At 40.9% G+C, this 18,006-nt stretch overlaps 1 protein-coding gene across 2 annotated transcripts in view; it reads left to right on the top strand.

Annotated features, from left to right (window-relative positions):
* Positions 1–18,006, top strand: part of FANCI (FA complementation group I) — a 100,969-nt gene that overhangs the window by 26,573 nt on the left and 56,390 nt on the right. For both annotated transcript variants that reach the window (XM_077471244.1, XM_077471245.1), the window contains exons 12-19: positions 4,433–4,569; positions 6,135–6,306; positions 6,688–6,775; positions 9,810–9,940; positions 10,276–10,346; positions 11,747–11,861; positions 11,938–12,060; positions 13,239–13,307. In XM_077471244.1, the coding sequence (XP_077327370.1) occupies positions 4,433–4,569; positions 6,135–6,306; positions 6,688–6,775; positions 9,810–9,940; positions 10,276–10,346; positions 11,747–11,861; positions 11,938–12,060; positions 13,239–13,307 (906 nt within the window). The remainder of the gene's footprint in view (positions 1–4,432; positions 4,570–6,134; positions 6,307–6,687; positions 6,776–9,809; positions 9,941–10,275; positions 10,347–11,746; positions 11,862–11,937; positions 12,061–13,238; positions 13,308–18,006) is intronic.

Below are 18,006 nucleotides of genomic sequence, written 5' to 3'. Positions count from 1 at the left end.
GGTATATTGTAAGAACTCTTTTTTTTTAAATGGCAGAACTCCCACCAACACAAATACATAAAAAGAATGAGGAGACCATTATGGTACAATATCAAAAATGGTTTATTGAAAAAGGTTAAAAGTACTCACAAGCATAGTGGACTAGTAACATCCAGTACACTACATAGTTCACATGCAGCAACAACAATAGAATGAAGGTCCCGTTAAGGATGAGCATCCCTGGATGGATGCTGGAGTGGCCAAAAAGCACACAAACAGGGCCGCATAATGTCAGTACATTGGTGTGCTCTTTGTGGTTTGCTCTCACATTCTGCAATGACATCATATGACGTCGTCCCACTTTTGCCACGCTTGCTCCCGAGCAGCAATCAGCGGCATGCTGTGTCCCTGGGACAAGCGCATTCCCCCATCTTGGGAAAGAGCTGATGTCGAGGCTCTTTACCCATGTGATTAGTTGTGTCCAATCACAGCTGATCACATGTAAACTAGGAAATGCCAGTCATTCGCTTTCCTCTCCTCACACTGACAGCGTGAGAGGGGAGGAGATCTGATCAGCAGCATATTTTCACAGGGTAGACCTGCACAGATTATCAGGGCACTGATCATCAGTCGTACCAGTCAGTGCTGCCTTTCTGTGCTTATCAGTGCTGCATATTAGTACCTCTATCAGTGCCACCTGATCAGTGCCCTTCAGTGCTGTCTCATAAATGCCCATCAGTGCAGCCTATCAGTGCCCATCAGCATACATCTGTGAAGGAAAAAAAACTACTTATTTCCAAAATTTTCTAACAAACTAAGAAACCTTTTTCTTTTTCAAACTTTTTGGTCTTTTCTTTATTTTATTTTTTTTTTTAGCAAAAAAATAAAAAACCCAGTGGTGATCAAATATCACAACAAAGGTCTATCTGTTAAAATAAAAATAAAAAATGATAAACATTTCATATGGGTACAGCGTTGCATTAACGTGCAGTTGTCATTCAAAGTGCTACAGCGCTTAAAACTGGCCTGGACTGGAAGGGGGTGAAAGTGCTCAGTATTGAAGTTGTTCAGCAATATACAAACAAGTGGCCACTGCCCCCACCTATAACTGGTCTTTGCATCAACGAGCTCCTGGAAGGGTGACGTATGTCAAACAAATACAAAGAAAATTTCCAAACTCAAACTTGCCAATCAGCCACCGAATTGACCTGTCTAACAATATGCGTTAAGGACAGGGGATTAGTCTGCACACATTTGCAATACATGCGTAAGCAACAGACCCTCGTCAAGGCACCCTGTTTTCTGTATTCCCTAACTCTAACTTCTGAGTCTCCTCAATGGGAGCACATGCATTTCAATGGATAGGCAGAGGGCAGGTGAGCCTGGAAGAAGCCCACCCTCAAATGCACAGGGGCACACTGAACACCCAAGCACATAGCACTATGGCAGAACAGAGGCGTACTGGAAGGGCAATGTACGTTAAAGAAATACAAAGAAAGTTTCTTGTATTTGTTTGTTAAGAAATATAGCCTATTCAAGGTCATTGCCCCAACATTTGAGTGGATAATGAAAGGGCAGCATCCTGTTGCTGAGGTCATCACTATGCTACATCCTCCTTTTAGGAAGTTCCCTGTTTTAGACTGTGCAGTAAAATACAGCCTGATTGGCTGTCACACTGCTGATGTATTATTGATTGCAACCATGCAATTGTGCTTTTTTATTTTTTATCTGTCTGGGGTTCGGCTTTTTACTTTTGTAAAAAGTTTATTTTTTAAGGAAAATCCTTACCTAGATGATCTAATAAGAAACAAACTATTTTTTTTTTATTATTATTAATGTGAATTTCCATAAAAATCTGTATATATTTGGTAAATGTATCCTTTTGCTCTAAACATGCGAGCACACACAGTCTTACATAGTCCTCACCCTGAGCTTGCCTCTTTTCTTCCCCTGAAATGCAACTTTTCAACTTGTAAATATTTTTTAATACATATGATAGCTCCACTTTTGGCTCTGCAGTACTACATAATGGTTCTACTCTGCTCCTACTCACAGGTATATACATGTCAATGTTTTTAGCTGGCTTATTGACAATAGACATCTTATCTCAGCAGTAAGGCCCCATTCACACAGAGCAGATTTTGTTGCGATCAGAGCAGGAGGACGACACATTCGTGTCTGCTCCGTTTCTGCAGAGTGAACGCATAAAGAGCCTGCCCAGCTCTATGGGCTACCGGGAGTAAACAGAACTGCGCTGACCGTTTACAACCGACTGCCCTCCTCAATTTGCACCGCCTAGACCAGTGATGGCGAACCTTGGCACCCCAGATGTTTTAGAACTACATTTCCCATGATGCTCATGCACTCTGCAGTGTAGTTGAGCATCATGGGAAATGTAGTTCCAAAACATCTGGGGTGCCAAGGTTCGCCATCACTGGCCTAGACAGAAGAGGACAGATCCCCTTTCATTTATATTAGTGTATCATATCGGACCCAGATGTAGAATGTAGAAGTGCAAATGAACACAAGCCCATTTTAAACCTGCCTGTTCAAAGGGATAAATGGACCTTCCAATCAAGTATTTTGGGCGGACCTGATCAGAACGGCCGTGTGAAAAAGGCCTAGGAGGAAATAAGATGGCAAAATTTGTTTGCTCAGCCTAATGACGATTCTGTAAATTGGCTTTAATCTGTTTCTGACCACCCCATAGTAGATTTACTGCTACAGGGTGACCACTGTTCGCAGAACCACATGTGTATATATAAGTGATTCTGCTCTTCTGTATTTTGGGCGCAAGAGCGAGCTGCCGTCAGCTCGCTTCTGCTGTCATTTTACACAGCGGGACCCGCGGACCCGAACTTCACCATCACCCGCCCATCGTTCTCTACTCGGGCAGAATGACAGTCTGTCATTCCGCAAGTACAGAAAACATGGATCATATGTCCCTCTGAAGCAGGAACACCGATCCATGTCTTCAACCAGTGAAAGCACCTCCCCCACAGTTAGTAAACGCTTACATTTAACCCTTTTTACATTTTACACAAATTGTATTTTGGGTACAGTGTTGCACAAACAAATGTGCAATTGTCAATTAAAGAAATTCGGTGCCGTATCGCAAAAAATATGGCCTAGTCAGGAGGGGGGATAAACTTTCCGGAGCTAAAGTGGTTAATACAGTAACACAAAAATGGAAATGCAAGCATGTAAAAATTTGTCTCATTCATTTTTTTTTTTTATAAGATAACTATAAATTTTAATAAACCTTAACCCTCCTTTCCCACACTAACTTTGTACTTGCCTTAGATCAGTACTGGGCCAACTGGCACTCTGGTCATCTTCTCAGCCAGTGGGGCCATTTGGTCCTGCATATGGTTTGGCCTTTTCCTCATATGTCTTTCATGGAAGTTTTCATTTCTTGGTGGATAAGGCTAGGCTGCATACAATCCTTTTTAAGTTAAGCTCCCAGGCTATTGGTTCATTGAGCATTTGCCCTTTAAGGGCCATCTCATCAGTGCTCTAACTGAAATGGTGTCTAGGATGCAATACATAACACTTGGGGTTATAATAATTAAAAATATGCTATTCATCTATTGAAACAGCATGTACATTAATTCTGTGTCAACTAACCAACTGCTCTGAAAATGGGGCAAAATCAAATGCTCTTAAGCCATTTTCTCTTCTGTACAAATGTTCTGGGTAAAGTAAAGATGGCTACATTCATAACGAACATAGAATGAATCTGGAAAATAACCACATTATGGGCAATAGGATGGACCTGAGTTCATAGGATATAACACATCTTATTATGAATAGATTGTGCAATCTTCGTTATTATGTACTGCTCAGGTACCCATCTCTTTCTTCTGCTTCTTTTCCTCTTTCTTTCCACATTCCTTCTTTTATAACCCTTCCATCTTCTTTTTTTTTTTTTTTCCAATGATTCATATATTGCCTACGATACTCACTCTTTGCACTCGGTGTGATAGCAATTTCTGAATTTATTTTCATGTAGATATATATTAATCGATTGATGTGTCTCTTTCCATTTTGTCATTTGTCTCCAGTTTATGGCATGGCTCGTTCTACAAATTTTAGAATATATCTTTTTACTAGGATGTGTCTGTTTCCTATGATCCTCAGTGGCCATAATGCAGTGTTTTTCTGATTCACTGTTCTTTATGAATGTATCTATCTTTCCAGCTGCCTATAATATTTGTAGAACCAGAAGAGAAAATGGCCTAATCACATTCAATTTTGCCTCATTCTCACAACAGCTGGCTAGTTCGCACAGAGCGAATGTATATGCAGTTTCGCTGGACAAATAAGTGTGCAATTTTCTTTTTTCTACACATACGCTCCTAGGAAGAGCATATTCTGCTCCCTACAACCTTATATCGGTGATCGCTTACATGCTTTTAGTTTCAGTCGACATTTTGTTTTTTTAATTATGCAGGTTTTTGATTTCCTGAAAGCTATTATTTCAAAAGGATTTAAAGACTTCCAGTTTCAGCAAGGTTCAAAGTTTCTCCAGGATTTAGTCCCACAACCAACATGTGTCTCCTCTATGCTCCTGGAAATTGTAAAGAACAGGTATTATCACTAACAAGTATTCTATATCTACATAGAGTGCACCAGAAAAGTATTCACAGTGCTTCACTTTTTCCACATTTTGTTATGCTACAGCCTTTTTCCAAAATTAATTGAATTCATTTTCTTTTTTTTTCTTTTAAATCTTTGCAAATTTATTAAAAACAAAGAACAAAAAAAATGTACATAAGTAGTCACAGCTTTTGCTCAATACTTTGGTGAAGCACCTTTGGCAACAATTTCAGCCTCAAGTCTTTTTGAGTATGATGCTACAAGCTTGGCTCACCTATTTTTGGGCAGTTTCTTTCATTCTTTTTTTGCAGGACCTCTTAAGCCTCATCGGGTTGGATGGGGGATCATCTGTGCACAGCCATTTTCAGATCTCTCCAGAGATGTTCAATCAGGTTCAAGTCTGGGCTCTGGGTGGACCACTCAAGGACATTTACAGAGTTATCACGTAGCCACTCCTTTATCTTGGCTGTGTGCTTAGGGTCGATGTCCTGTTGGAAGATGAGCCTATGACCCAGTCTAAGGTCCAGAGCGCTCTGGAGCAAGTTTTCATCAAGGATGTCTCTGTACATTGCTGCATTCTTCTTTCCCTCAATCCTGACTAGTCTCCCAGTTCCTGCATCTGAAAACATCCCCACAGCATAATGCTGCCACCACCATGCTGCACTGTAGGGGTGTTATTGGCCAGGTGATGAGCAGTGCCTGGTTTCCTCCAGACATGCAGCTTGCCATTCTGGCCAGAGAGTTCAATCTTTTGTTTCATCAGACCAGAGAAGTTTGTTTCTTATGGGCTGAGAGGCCTTCAGGTGCCCTTTGGCAATCTCCAGGCGGGTTGTCATGTGCCTTTTACTGGCCACTCTACCATACAGGTCTGACTGGTGGATGCTGCAGAGATGGGTGTTCTATAAGGTTCTCCTCTCTCCTCAAAGAAATGCTGGAGCTCTGTTATCGGGTTCTTGGTCACCTCCCTGACTAAAGCCCTTCTCCCCCAATCGCTCAATTTGACCGACTGGCCCGCTCTAGGAAGAGTCCTGGTGGTTCCAAACTTCTTCCATTTATGGATGATGTGCTCATTGGGACCTTCAATGCTGCAGAAATGTTTCTGTGCCTCTATACAATCCTGTCTCGGAGGTCTACAGACAATTCCTTGGACTTCATGGCTTGGTTTGTGTGGGACCTCATATAGACAGGTGTGTGCCTTTCCAAATCATGTCCAATCAACTGAATTTACCACAGGTGGACTCCAATCATTTTGTAGAAACATTTCATGGATGATCAGTGGAAACAAGATGCACCTGAGCTCAATTTTGAATGGAAAGGCTGTGTTTTTTTTTTTTTTTTTTTATAAATTTGCAAAGATTTCCATCTTCTTTCACGTAGTCATTATAGGGTATTGTTTGTCGAATTTTGATAAAAATAATGAATTTAAACCATTTTGGAATAAGGCTGTAACATAACAAAATGTGGAAAAAGTGAAGCGCTGTGAATACTTTCTTGATGCACTCTATGATCACATATCAGTTTGTGTTACCTCATTATGTTACCTTCTACCTCCTCAGTGTTTTTGGTTGGGACCATGTCACCCAAGGATTGGTGGAACTTGGCTTTCTCTTAATGGATTCATATGGTCCTAAAGCTATTCCAGGAGCAAAAATCTTGGAGATGTCAGCAGGATCACCAAGTCAACAGGCCAGTCAGCTGGGATCAACGATTTTACTAGAGGCCTTTAAGGTAAAGTGTTCCTCGTACACGATTTTTCACACTTTAAGTATTGGGCCCTTTGCACGTGGGGCCGGCCAGCTGCAGTGCGTTCTTCCCAGCATTCTCTGAAGCTATTAGGAACAGGTGCAGAGTTGAGGCCTGCTGCCGAGCAGCCTGTGAAAGTCTATGGCAGGCTGCGGCTGGACAGGGCTGTACGCTGTAATGAGTGGTACTGGCGTTTAGGGCCCGGTGCATTCGGGGACAAATGTCTGGAAAGCCAGTCCCCTGTGCAGTAAAACATTGGGAGAGAAGCACTGCAGATGAATAGCCTTGTGTGTAGGGAGTCCTAACCACACACATTTCTTTGTTACCTATGTCGCAACATTATTATATTTAATGTTTTCCTATTAGGTCCATGAAGCAATAAGAAATGTGATTTTAGAGCAAGTTTTGAATCGAGTTATTACAAAAGCCACATCTCCGACAAGTCATTTCATAGGTAATGAAACAGCCTGATTATTTTGGATTTTCTTATGTGTACAATAGGGATTTAAAGTTCTTGTTATGTTAATAATGTAAGCCCAGTTATGTTGTATCATAATGTAAACCCACTTGTTTGCAGTGGGGATAGTAGGGGGGCAAGCTTATTAAGTTTATCTATATGTTTGTACAAGCTTACTTTTAAAGTAATTGTAAAGTCTTTCTTGTTTTGTTATTTTTAATACAAAAAAAATGTTGTGCAGTGGATTTGCACAGACTGGATCCTCCTCTTCTCGGTCCCTCTTTGGCTTCCCTGGCCCCTCACTTCTTTTCGGTGACCCCACAGCAAGCATTCAGATACAGAGCCGTGGCCCTGCCCCACCCTTTTCTATTCTCATTGGCTGACTGACTTTGACAGCAGCAGGACCCAATGGGTCCTGCTGTCTCAGCCAATGGAGGAGGTGAGTCATGGGCGTCCGAGACATCCCTACAACATTGCTGGAGCTAGAGGGATCTCGGGCAAGTGTTAGGAGGGGCTGCGGTACACAGAAGGCTTTTTATCTTAATGCAAAAAACCTTCCGACTTTACAACCACTTTTTTTTTTTTTTTGCATAATCGCTTTTTATTAAAATAAAAAAAAATAAAAAAAGTATAAACAAGTATCTGACATAATTAAACATTACAGGCTTATGTGAAATATATTTTCAAATAGATATAGGCAGTAAAATATACAAAGCCTAACTGTACATCCACATTGCTGATAAACTCACATTATAGACATTCAGATCTAAGGCCGGCGATATGCAGATCAAATCTCGGCCTGTTCAGCAGGAATCAGCCGAGATTCCAACCATTAACGGGCAGGCTGAATGCTGAATGTACCAAGTTAATCGATTGATCAGCTTGGCCACACGCAGGCTGCTGGATTCTCTTGCTCGATTTACCCCACCAACATTTATCTTGACGCTGTTGTGAACATTTATATAGTCTTGGGCCCCTTTTTATATTCGGAGCTAAAGCAGCCGCTAGTGATAATCCCTGTCTTCTCCCAGCAGGGACAGCTTCCCCCATCCTCCCTCGCTGGAAGAAGACAATGGCCCGAGTAGAGGGATTCCCGTATCAACACTGTCTGTGTTGATGGTGGAATCTAGCAAATTTGAAATTTGCTCCGTGTATGGCTGGCTTAAGACTATATAAATGTTCACAGCATTAAGATAGATGTCAAATCCTGAGAAAACAAATGGTCACATATGCTTCGGCTTATATGGCCAAAAAATCTGATGGACCAGTATACAGGTATAATAATCAGGTTTTTCTAAAGTCAAGTGGACAGTCTTGATATAGTCTCCTACAGGGGTAGAAAATATTTTTTTTTTCTTCCCTTTAATACCAGGAAACTGGGGTATCTATTTGTGCAAGTGACTAATCTATGCAGCCCAGATATCTCTAAACATTTCCATTTTATCCCTGGCAGCGTGTACCCATCTTTCAGCTTCCATAATATGGTCAACCTCCATCTTCCAATCAGCAATAGTGGAACATGTGGGTTTCTTCCAGAATCCAGGGATGAAACTCTTGGCTGCATTGAGTAAATAGACCAGCTCTTCTCAACCTGGGAGTCAAATGATGATTTTCCAGGGGTCACCAAATCCTGGGCTGTTCCTGAGGCCCGCACCACTCTCCCAGCCTTTTCGCGGCCGCCCAACCAGGCTCTTCCTGGAGCCTGCGGCCGCCCACTTAGCCTCTTCACGGCCGCCCATTTAGTTCATGCCATGGCTGGGGGGCAGAGACTGGAGGTCAGCTGACTTGTGAGGAATGTGGGAGTGGCTGGAGGAGACCCTATCTCCTGATTTCAGCATAGGTGTAACTGCTGCGAGACACCACAAAGTTGGAGACACGGTGAAGCCGTAGACGCAGTCAGTAACACTACCTGTGATTATAGTTGCCAATGAAAGTCCCCACTACAATTCATCCCATTCCCCCACCCCCCCCCCACCAAGAAGGAATAAAAATAGAGAATACATGGAAAGGAGAGGAAAAGGGGGGGGGGGGGGTGGGTACAAAGAAAAAGGGAGAGAGAATAAGAGAACAAGAAAGATGGCTAGCGAGATGGATGTGGGGAAAAAAAACAAGAAATTAGGATACAGAGAGTTAAAGGGGAAAGGAGAACAAAGAGAGAGAATGGTACATCCTAAAATGTACCATAAGTGGTTTAAATACTATACGAGTGGAAGGGACTCAGGGAGCGCTAAATGTCCGTGGGTTATGGGCGCAAATTACTTGTCTTGGCTTGGGAGCTGACAACCCACGCTACAAACATTTTACTGTTAGTGGTCCCCACAACTTGAGAAATTTTATCAAGGGGTAATGGCACTAGAAAGGTTGAGAACCACTGCATTATACTGACAAGTACAAAGCCTTTATAAGCTAGCTGTAAGGAGTTCTATTTTTTTTCTATGTATATGTCAGAAACCATGAAATCAAACCGAGACAGAAGTACAGTTAAATCACACTTTTTTTAATAATACAAGTAAAAAGAACAAACGTAGCCAAAGTTCAGTAACCGGAACAGGTAGTCAGCCAAGCCAGAAGTCAGGGATCAAAGTAGTGGAACAGCAAGCAGGATCTGGAGCCAGAAGGGATGTCAGCAAAGCCAGTCTTTAAACAGGCACTCAGGAGATAGTTTCTTGTGATGTGACCAACGCGAAGGCAGAGCTCCTCTGGACTGGACGGCTTAAGTAGGCAGGACTGACTAGCAGGATATCATCAACAGCTGACTATCTGTGGAGAGAGATGGGAGCTGGCAATTAGCCGACAGCTGAGCGGCCAGCTCAGAGAAGGAAGGACTGAGCCCAGCCCTGACAGTATACTATCATTTTGTGAAATTTTATTTTTAGTACCTGATAGTGTTAATGTTTTACATTGCAATTTAATTGTCATGCATAAAGATGGTCTGATGGTGACTTTTTATTTTATTTTTTAAATGGATGTTGCAATCTATTTATATAACAGTCTGGGCATATCAAAAAACCTTTTGAAATTTGTTTTGCAGATCTTCTCTCTGATATTGTATATGCTACACCCCTAATTCTTCAGAACTCGGCCTCTAAACTGACTGCAGCTTTTGACCATTTGTTCCAGTTGCCCTTCTGCACAGTGCTGGGCCTACTCAAAGCTTTGCAGGTAGGTGGGCACTGACCTATACCTATACAGTAGTACAGTAAGCCAGAGCATTCCACAAATAAAAACCTGACAAGGCTTCTAGCCTCTACAATATTAAAGAAAAAAAATTACTGTTTGAGAGTTCTTCTCCTCACTTCCTGCCTTGTAAAATGTCGGGACAGGAAATCGGGGGAACATTTCTCTGAGTCCCAGTTAGCAAAGATAAACCTGAGAGGGGGTTTCTAACTCTGTCCCACTGTATTCAAAACTGGCTTGACATGTGCTTTATGATGCTCACTCGCCATCTACCTACATGTTTGTGAGTATCAAACTCAATATATATTCTGTCATTACAGCCTCTCTTTAAGATAAATATATCTGTGAGGGATTGTATCATCCTCGTTCTAAGGAAGGCAATGTTTTGTAGGTAAGCTTTTAATACTGACTTTGTTTACCAATAGTGGTGTAGAATACAGCTAATTGATATTGCGTTCATAGATAAATGTCTTAACTGTTCACGATTAACCCCTGTAAGTAAGTAATGACTTTCAGACCATAGACTGTAAATGTATCACATGCTAGCAGAACAATAATGGTATAGGAAACAGGCTGATGATATTGCAGAGGAGATTTATACCTCATACACACAGGCCAGTTCAATGGAAACCGGACGACATTCGGCCCGTGTGTTGTGCTGTTTGGCTGGCTTCTGTCAATGGGGCATGACCGAAAAAGGTCTGCTGACCAGCATCCGTTCAGCATTCTCAGTTAATGGCTGAGATCACTAACGGGTTGTTCTTACGGGGGGCCGCCCCCCCATTATCAGAGCACAATAGCTAAGTGGGGGAGATCGCTTTACCAACATCGAGTTGTTAGTACAGTGGCTCCTCCTGAGCCCTTCAGTTTTTTTTTCGCTCAGCCTGCTGGGTTGAGCGAAATCAAAACTCAGTGTGTACTAGACTTTATACCTGCACTTTGTTTCCTGGCCATGTGACCACCACGATTAGCCTTGGCAAATGTTCCCTGTTTTGAGGTACATTTTACACTCTGTGAGATACCCACAACCAGCTTGCACCTAGAGGGAAGATCAGGAACCAACCACGTGATTACCCAATCATGTTGATCACAGGTGTTTGTTAATTTATTACATTAACAAGCTTTCCCCTCTGCCTGCCACACTGTGTATCCTTATCTTGAAGAAAGTTAGATCAGCTTGATAGGTAAAATGTTTTATGCATAAAAAATGTTTTGTATCCCCCCACCCCTGATCCTTAGTAGGGTGACCATATGGGCAGAGGTTTTACTGTAAAACAGTAAGACATCTATTTGTCCTCCGCATTGGCAACAAACGCAGTACTGTTCCCAGTTAAAATGACAGATAAATACATTGTCAAATATATGTTGGTCTAAGTACCTACAACAAAGAAAAAAAAAAAAAAAACGAAGACAGGGATATACAGACCACCAGCTGAAAGTTTGTTAGTCGATAAAGATCTACAAAAAAAAAGGCTTAAAGGGTACTTCCACTATATCCCTGTCTAGACAGCATTTGTCAGTCATGAATTAACATATGTTTATTTACTTGAGTTACAGTCCTTACTATTTTTTGGCATAGTTAATCAACTAAAAGCAAATTAAATTAATAAAGTTATGTGAAAGTTGATGAGGTGAGGGTTTAATAGTTACCCCTGTGTCAAGATTCCTTTCAGATCTTGTATATGCACCTTTAGTGTGTTTTGTAATGTGCTCAATATTCTCATTTTTAGTTAAAGCTGACTTTCCAAAATACCACAACTTATTTTATTTTTTTGTTGTATTTGTGACAAGTCAAATAGAGGCCCGGAAGTCTGCTGTTGCTGGCTTCTTACTGTTACTGAAGAATTTTAAGGTTCTTGGAAGCTTGTCCTCCTCACAATGCAGCCAAGCCATTGGTGCAAGCCAGGTATGAATGAATGCACATATAGGGTAACATGGCCTTCTAGCATTTACTGTTTTACAAATCCAATTCTAATTTGTAGGTTCTTGTGGATGTCCATACCCGCTACAATTCTGCTGCAAATGAGGCCTTTTGCTTGGAGATTTTGGGCTGCCTGAGAAGAAGTTTGAGTCAGCAAGAAGATATTAGACGTCTACTTTATGAAGTAACATTTTTTTATTTACTGGTGTTCACTACTTATGTTGGCATTATTCTGTTGCCTTGGCAGTCTTAATTTCCGCTTACCATAAATGTTTGGCTTTCCTACATGGCTCGATTTTTAGCCAGTTCCTGCTGAGTCAGCCACAGTTTAAAAAATTCTACAGGTTTAACCTTTTAAGTTACAGAGGAGGGCTAGAATTATTGCTCTCACTCTTCTGATCGCAGCGATACCTCACATGTGTGGTTTGAAAACTGCTTTCATATGCATTCGCTTCTGCACGCAAGCTTGGCGGGACAGAGCGCGTTTAAAAAAAAAAATTTTTTCTTATTTTAACTTTTACTTTTATTTTTTTCACTGTTCTTTTTTAAAAAAAATGTGTGTCAATTTTATTCCTATTACAAGGAATGTAAAAATCTCTTGTAATAGAAAAAAGCATGACAGGTCCTCTTTTTTATATATGAGATCTGGGGTCAGAGAGACCTCACATCTCATATTTACACTAAAATGCAATTTAAAAAAAAAATTGTCATTTGAAAAAAATAAAATAAATAAAATGTCCCTCTAAGAGCTATGGGCAATGACTTGGAGACAGGTGGGGGCGCTATCTTCCCCTCACTCGTCTCCATGTCAGACCAGGGACAGGTCCAAATCGCCGCCACGGACCTGACTCCTAACTTTTTTAGCTGGTTCCTAGATTCCAAGCAAATTTGTCAACCCCTGATCAAAACTATGCGATATGAGCACGCAGCTGAACTCTAGAATTAATCGGTGGCCCTCACACAACATTTGTTCACAAAAAATGTGTACAATTCCACGCTTGGTGCATTAAAATATCAACAGGGAAGCCGCTTGCATAATATAGTGATATATAACACAAATGTGATTCCCTCAAATATTTTGCCCCCCCTCCCCCCCCCCCCCCCCCCCCAATATATATATTGTTAATAAAGTGAACTAATTGACTTCATACATAATACCATACAAACAAAGTGAAACAAATGAAATAATAATTTGAATTTTAAAGAAGGTTACACAATCAGGTTAAAGTGTGTGTGTGTGTGTGTGTGTGTGTGTGTGTGTGTGTGTGTGTGTGTGTGTGTGTGTGTGTGTGTGTGTGTGTGTAATCCGTTAATTTATTGTGAGCTTCAATTAATCCGTATCTTTATTTCTCTCTATATCAGGGTTTTTATGATGTGCTCAAACGAAACTCTCAACTGGCCAGCCCTATCATGCAGACACTGGTGTCTCAGGTATGTCTGTCTGTTAGTAGGTGCAGATTATCATTCTAAAGAATTTTTATTTTTATCTAAAATCCAAGTTTGTGCTAGAACTATATATAATTTTTAGCTTTTTATTTGTTGATTTGTCAGTCTATTTCTTTAGATTCATACATTTCACATGTGTTGTTAACAGCCACTGCTTGAACCTTAGCGCTGTACTACCAAAGTTTGCAAATTCTAGAACATAGATTTCATTTGTTTCTTGAAAATACTTAATAGAACTCACTGGGGTTGTTTTTTCTAAAACTGTAGCGTGCAAAATTTGGTTCAGCTCTGCATAGAAACCAATCCGCTTCCAGGTTTATTGTCAAAGCTCAATTAAACAAGCTGAAGTTAATGACGGCCATACATGGTTCGAATTTTGAAAGAATTTTCTTTCGAAAATCATATCTAAGAATTTTCATACGAATTTCGCACCATTAGTGGGCTGCAGCAACAGACGATTTTCGTGCGGCAATCAAATTTGAGGAATCGGACATTTTGGAAATTTTTTAAAAAAACAAATGATTTTTTGATCAATGATTGGAGAATCGTGCGAGAAATGTAATAAGAAAAAAAATGCGCATGTGCAAGAAAAGAAAATTTACGGAGAGAAAAGATTCCCAGCCATGAAAATACTTTTCTGTAGCAACATGAGGTGAAATTGAAGGCCTGGTCGGCCGAATTTCGAAAATCAATGGTGGCATCATCGGATTAGAAAAAAAACAACTTTCTGATTTTGAAAAGAAAATTTGTTCGAAATTCGACCATGTATGGCCTGCTTTAGATTGGCTACCATGCACAGCTGAACCAAATTTTGCACTTCAGTTTTAGTAAATCAACCCCATTGTGTCACCAGTTCTGAAACCCTTTAAAGATGCATCAGTATCAATAAAGGTCGCACCAGTACCGTGTGTTTTTTTTTTTTTTTTTTTTTTTTACAGGTAACTATGAGTACCGATGCTTTCTGTCAAGTATACGCCGATACTGAGTGCTGATACCTTTTTGGTGTACAAATTAAGCCCATATAAAATGAATGGGCTCAAATCTCACTGCAAAGAAACGCATGCTATTTGAATAGGAATGTGGTGCGATTCCTGTCCAAATCGCATGCGATTTCCTACACCGCTCCTGTGTGAACCCAGCCTAGAAAGACAGAACTATCTAAATGAAGCAATGGGCAAACAGTCTGTTAATAAATGTTATAACAACTCGCATGTTGAAAATGCATATCTCGCATGACAAATCCAAATCTGCACGGTCATAGTGCCCCCAACCCACAGGACCCGCTAATGATGGGAAAACCACAACCGCTTGCGGTGCTCATAGGGCTTGAGGATGTGTAGGAAGTTCTGGGGCCCCTATAAACCAGCTTGAAGCACACAAGTGGGTATAGGCCGGAAGTGATGTGAGCTTGGAAGCAAACCTCTGCAGTAACCGGCTATGCGCTCGGAGATTGCGAGCTAGTTTTGCACGTCTATTTCCATCATAGGCTGGTCTCGTGGGACGGGCACATTATGACCGTGCAGATTTGGATATGTCATATGAGTTGTTTCTAGCATTTTTTTAATTAACTGTTTGCCCATTGCTGCACTTAGATAGTGCTTCCCTGTCTTTCTATACTGGATTCACACAGGAACGGTGGGGAAAACTGCAGGTGATTTGGACAGGAATCGGACCGCATTTCTGTTGAGATCGCATTTGATTCTTTGCAATATGATTTGATATTGACATAAATTTTGTATGGGCTCAAATCGCACCGCAAAGGTATCGGAGCATTCGCACGAGTGCAAATACTTAGCATCAGCACCGATAATGGTATTGGTGCAACCCTAGTATCGATGAGCTTTGTGGGTTGTTAAGGAGTTTTGCACACAGATGTGGTAATTTACTGATGTTTATACTCCGGATCTTGTTGACGGATCTTGAGTATAATTTCTATAAAGGCGCATAAATTTGCATATGCGTATACATGCATAAAATTCCTCTTCACCCTCTTCTAGTTGCCAGTGTTGCAATACATGCGTATAAATTACTGCACTCGAATGTAAAATTGTCTATTTTTATTTTATGGCTCCGTACTCATCCCTGTATTACTGACCTTTATGCAGTTGTGTGCATTGTTCCATAGACATCAGTGCACCTGTGTTTAGATCATTAAAAAATGTGCCCTTTTTACTCTTGTATGTAAGAGGTCTGAGTTCAACATTAACATGATCATACACTGCATCTGGAAAGTATTCACAGCACTTTACTTTTTCCACATTTTGTTATGTTACAGCCTTATTCCAAAATGGATTCAATTCATTATTTTCCTAAAAATTCTACAGACAATAACCTATAATAACGTGAAAGTTTGTTTGAAATCTTTGCAAATTTATTAAAAATAAAAAACAAAAAAAATCCCATGTACATAAGTATTTGAAGCCTTTTCTCAATACTTTGTTGAAGCACCTTTGGCACCAATTAGAGCCTTAAGTCTTTTTGACTATGATGCTACAAGCTTGGCACACCTATTTTTGGGCAGTTTCTTCCATTCTCCTTTGCAGGATCTCTCAAGCTCCATCAGGTTGCATTGGGGGTGTCTGTGCACAGCCATTTTCAGATCTCTCCAGAGATGTTCATTCAGGTTCAAGTCTGGGCTCTGGCTGGTGCCACTCAAGGAGTTGGAGTTGTCCCGTATTCCCTTCTTTGTTATCTTGGCTGTGTGCTTAAAGGGGTTGTAAAGGTAAATTTTTTATTTTCTACATAGGTTCCTTTAAGCTAGTGCATTGTTGGTTCACTTATCTTTTCCTTCAATTTCCCTTCTAAATGTTTTTTTTTCTTTGTTTTCTTTGTCTGAATTTCTCACTTCCTGTTCCTCTCAGTAAGCTGTTCAGTAAGCTGTTCTGGCTGACTAACCACCAGCTCGGATGATGGTGAGAAGTTTACTGAGGAGAAACAGGAAGTGAGATATTCAGACAAAGCAAAAAAACATTTAGAAGGGAAATCAAAGGAAAAGGTAAGTGAACCAACAATGCACTAGCTTAAAGGAACCTATGTAGAAAATAAAAAATTTACCTTTACAACCCCTTTAAGGTTGTTGTACTGTTGGAAGATGAACCTTTGCCCCAGTCTGAGTTTTCATCAAAGATGTCTCTGTATATTGCTGCATTCATCTTTCCTTCGATCTTGACTAGTCTCCCAGTTCCTGTCGCTGAAAAACATCCCCACAGCATGATGCTGCCACCAACATTCTTCACTGTAGGGATGGTATTGGCCAGGTGATGAGCGGCGCCTGGTTTCCTCCAGATATGATGCTTATCGTTCAGGCCAAAGAGTTCAATCTTTGTTTCATCAGTGAAATTTAATTGATGGTATTGCCCTCAGGTGGCAATCAAACTACCTTTGGTATAAATGTGCCACATCCTACATAATATATGAATGCTGAAATTTGGGAATAATGGACTTTGTAGGCACGTATAAAAATAACAAATTGTATTGGTTCACATAAAATTCATACATATAACACATTTTTTTTATAAAACTGAATCCTTCTATCCCGGATCAATGAACTAAGGTATTTTTGGGTTTGTCAGCTACCATCTTTCTTTCTCAGCCCAAGTTACTTGTTAAAATGTGTCATCACATGGTTAAAGACCCTGGGAGGACCAGCTCTATGGTTTTTTTCTGTAGATTGGGAAAGTACCTGTGTAAGTTGATGTGAACAGTAGTGGCTACATATCAATCGATATGTGAGTATGGGACCTAGCATTATAGCTTATTCAAATTTTAATTTTAATTGAGATAATTGTTAATACTTACTCAAATACTGTTTATGTTCAATTACCTTGTACATCCCCCACATCCTGACACATCTGCCCATTTTGTGGGTGTCACCTCTTTTCGAGGGGGTTGACTTGCGGTCACTCCTGGCGTAGGTGAGCGCACACAGGTGGACATAATTTCACTAATTGTGTAAAAGGTAGCTGGCTGCAAAATAGCTTTTTATGGGCTTCATAACAAAGGGGGTGAATACATATACATATGCAGATGCTAATTATCAGTTTATGGATTTATTTTTCTAATTTTACTTCACCAACTTAGACTTTTGTGTTCTGATCCATCACATATAATTCAGATTAAAAAAACATTGAACTAAAGGCTGTAATGTAACAAAATAGGTAAAAAGCCAAGGGGGTGAATACTTTTGCAAGGCACTGTATATATGTGTGCCTTTCCAAATCATGTGCAATCAACTGAATTCACCACAGATGGACTCCAATCCAGTTGTAGAAACATCTTAAAGTGGAACTTCCGCTCATCGGAACCCTCCCCCCCCCTCCGGCGCCACAATTGGCACCTTTCAGGGGGGAGGGGGGTGCAGATACCTGTACAGTACAGGTATTTGCACCCACTTCCGGCATAAATATCCACAGAATCTGTGGATATTTACGCCACTTCCTGCGGGTCCCCTGCTGTCCGCTAGGACACACACGGATCCCAGGGACAGCGGGGACCATCCTTCATCCTTCGATTCACACATGCGCAGTAGGGAACCGGGAAGTGAAGCCGCAAGGCTCCACTTCCTGATTCCCATACCCAAGATGGCGGCGGCAGCACCCCAGAGACGATCGAGAGATCGGCTTCGGGTGCCGACATCGCGGGTGCGCTGGGTGGGTAAGTGTCTTAATTTTAAAAGTCAGCAGCT

Source organism: Lithobates pipiens, unplaced genomic scaffold, assembly GCF_037356315.1.
Source record: "Lithobates pipiens isolate NorthernLeopardFrog02 unplaced genomic scaffold, aLitPip1_a1.2 Scaffold_8, whole genome shotgun sequence".
Classification (NCBI taxonomy): Eukaryota; Metazoa; Chordata; class Amphibia; order Anura; family Ranidae; genus Lithobates; species Lithobates pipiens.
This window is presented reverse-complemented; position numbering and strand designations above follow the sequence as displayed.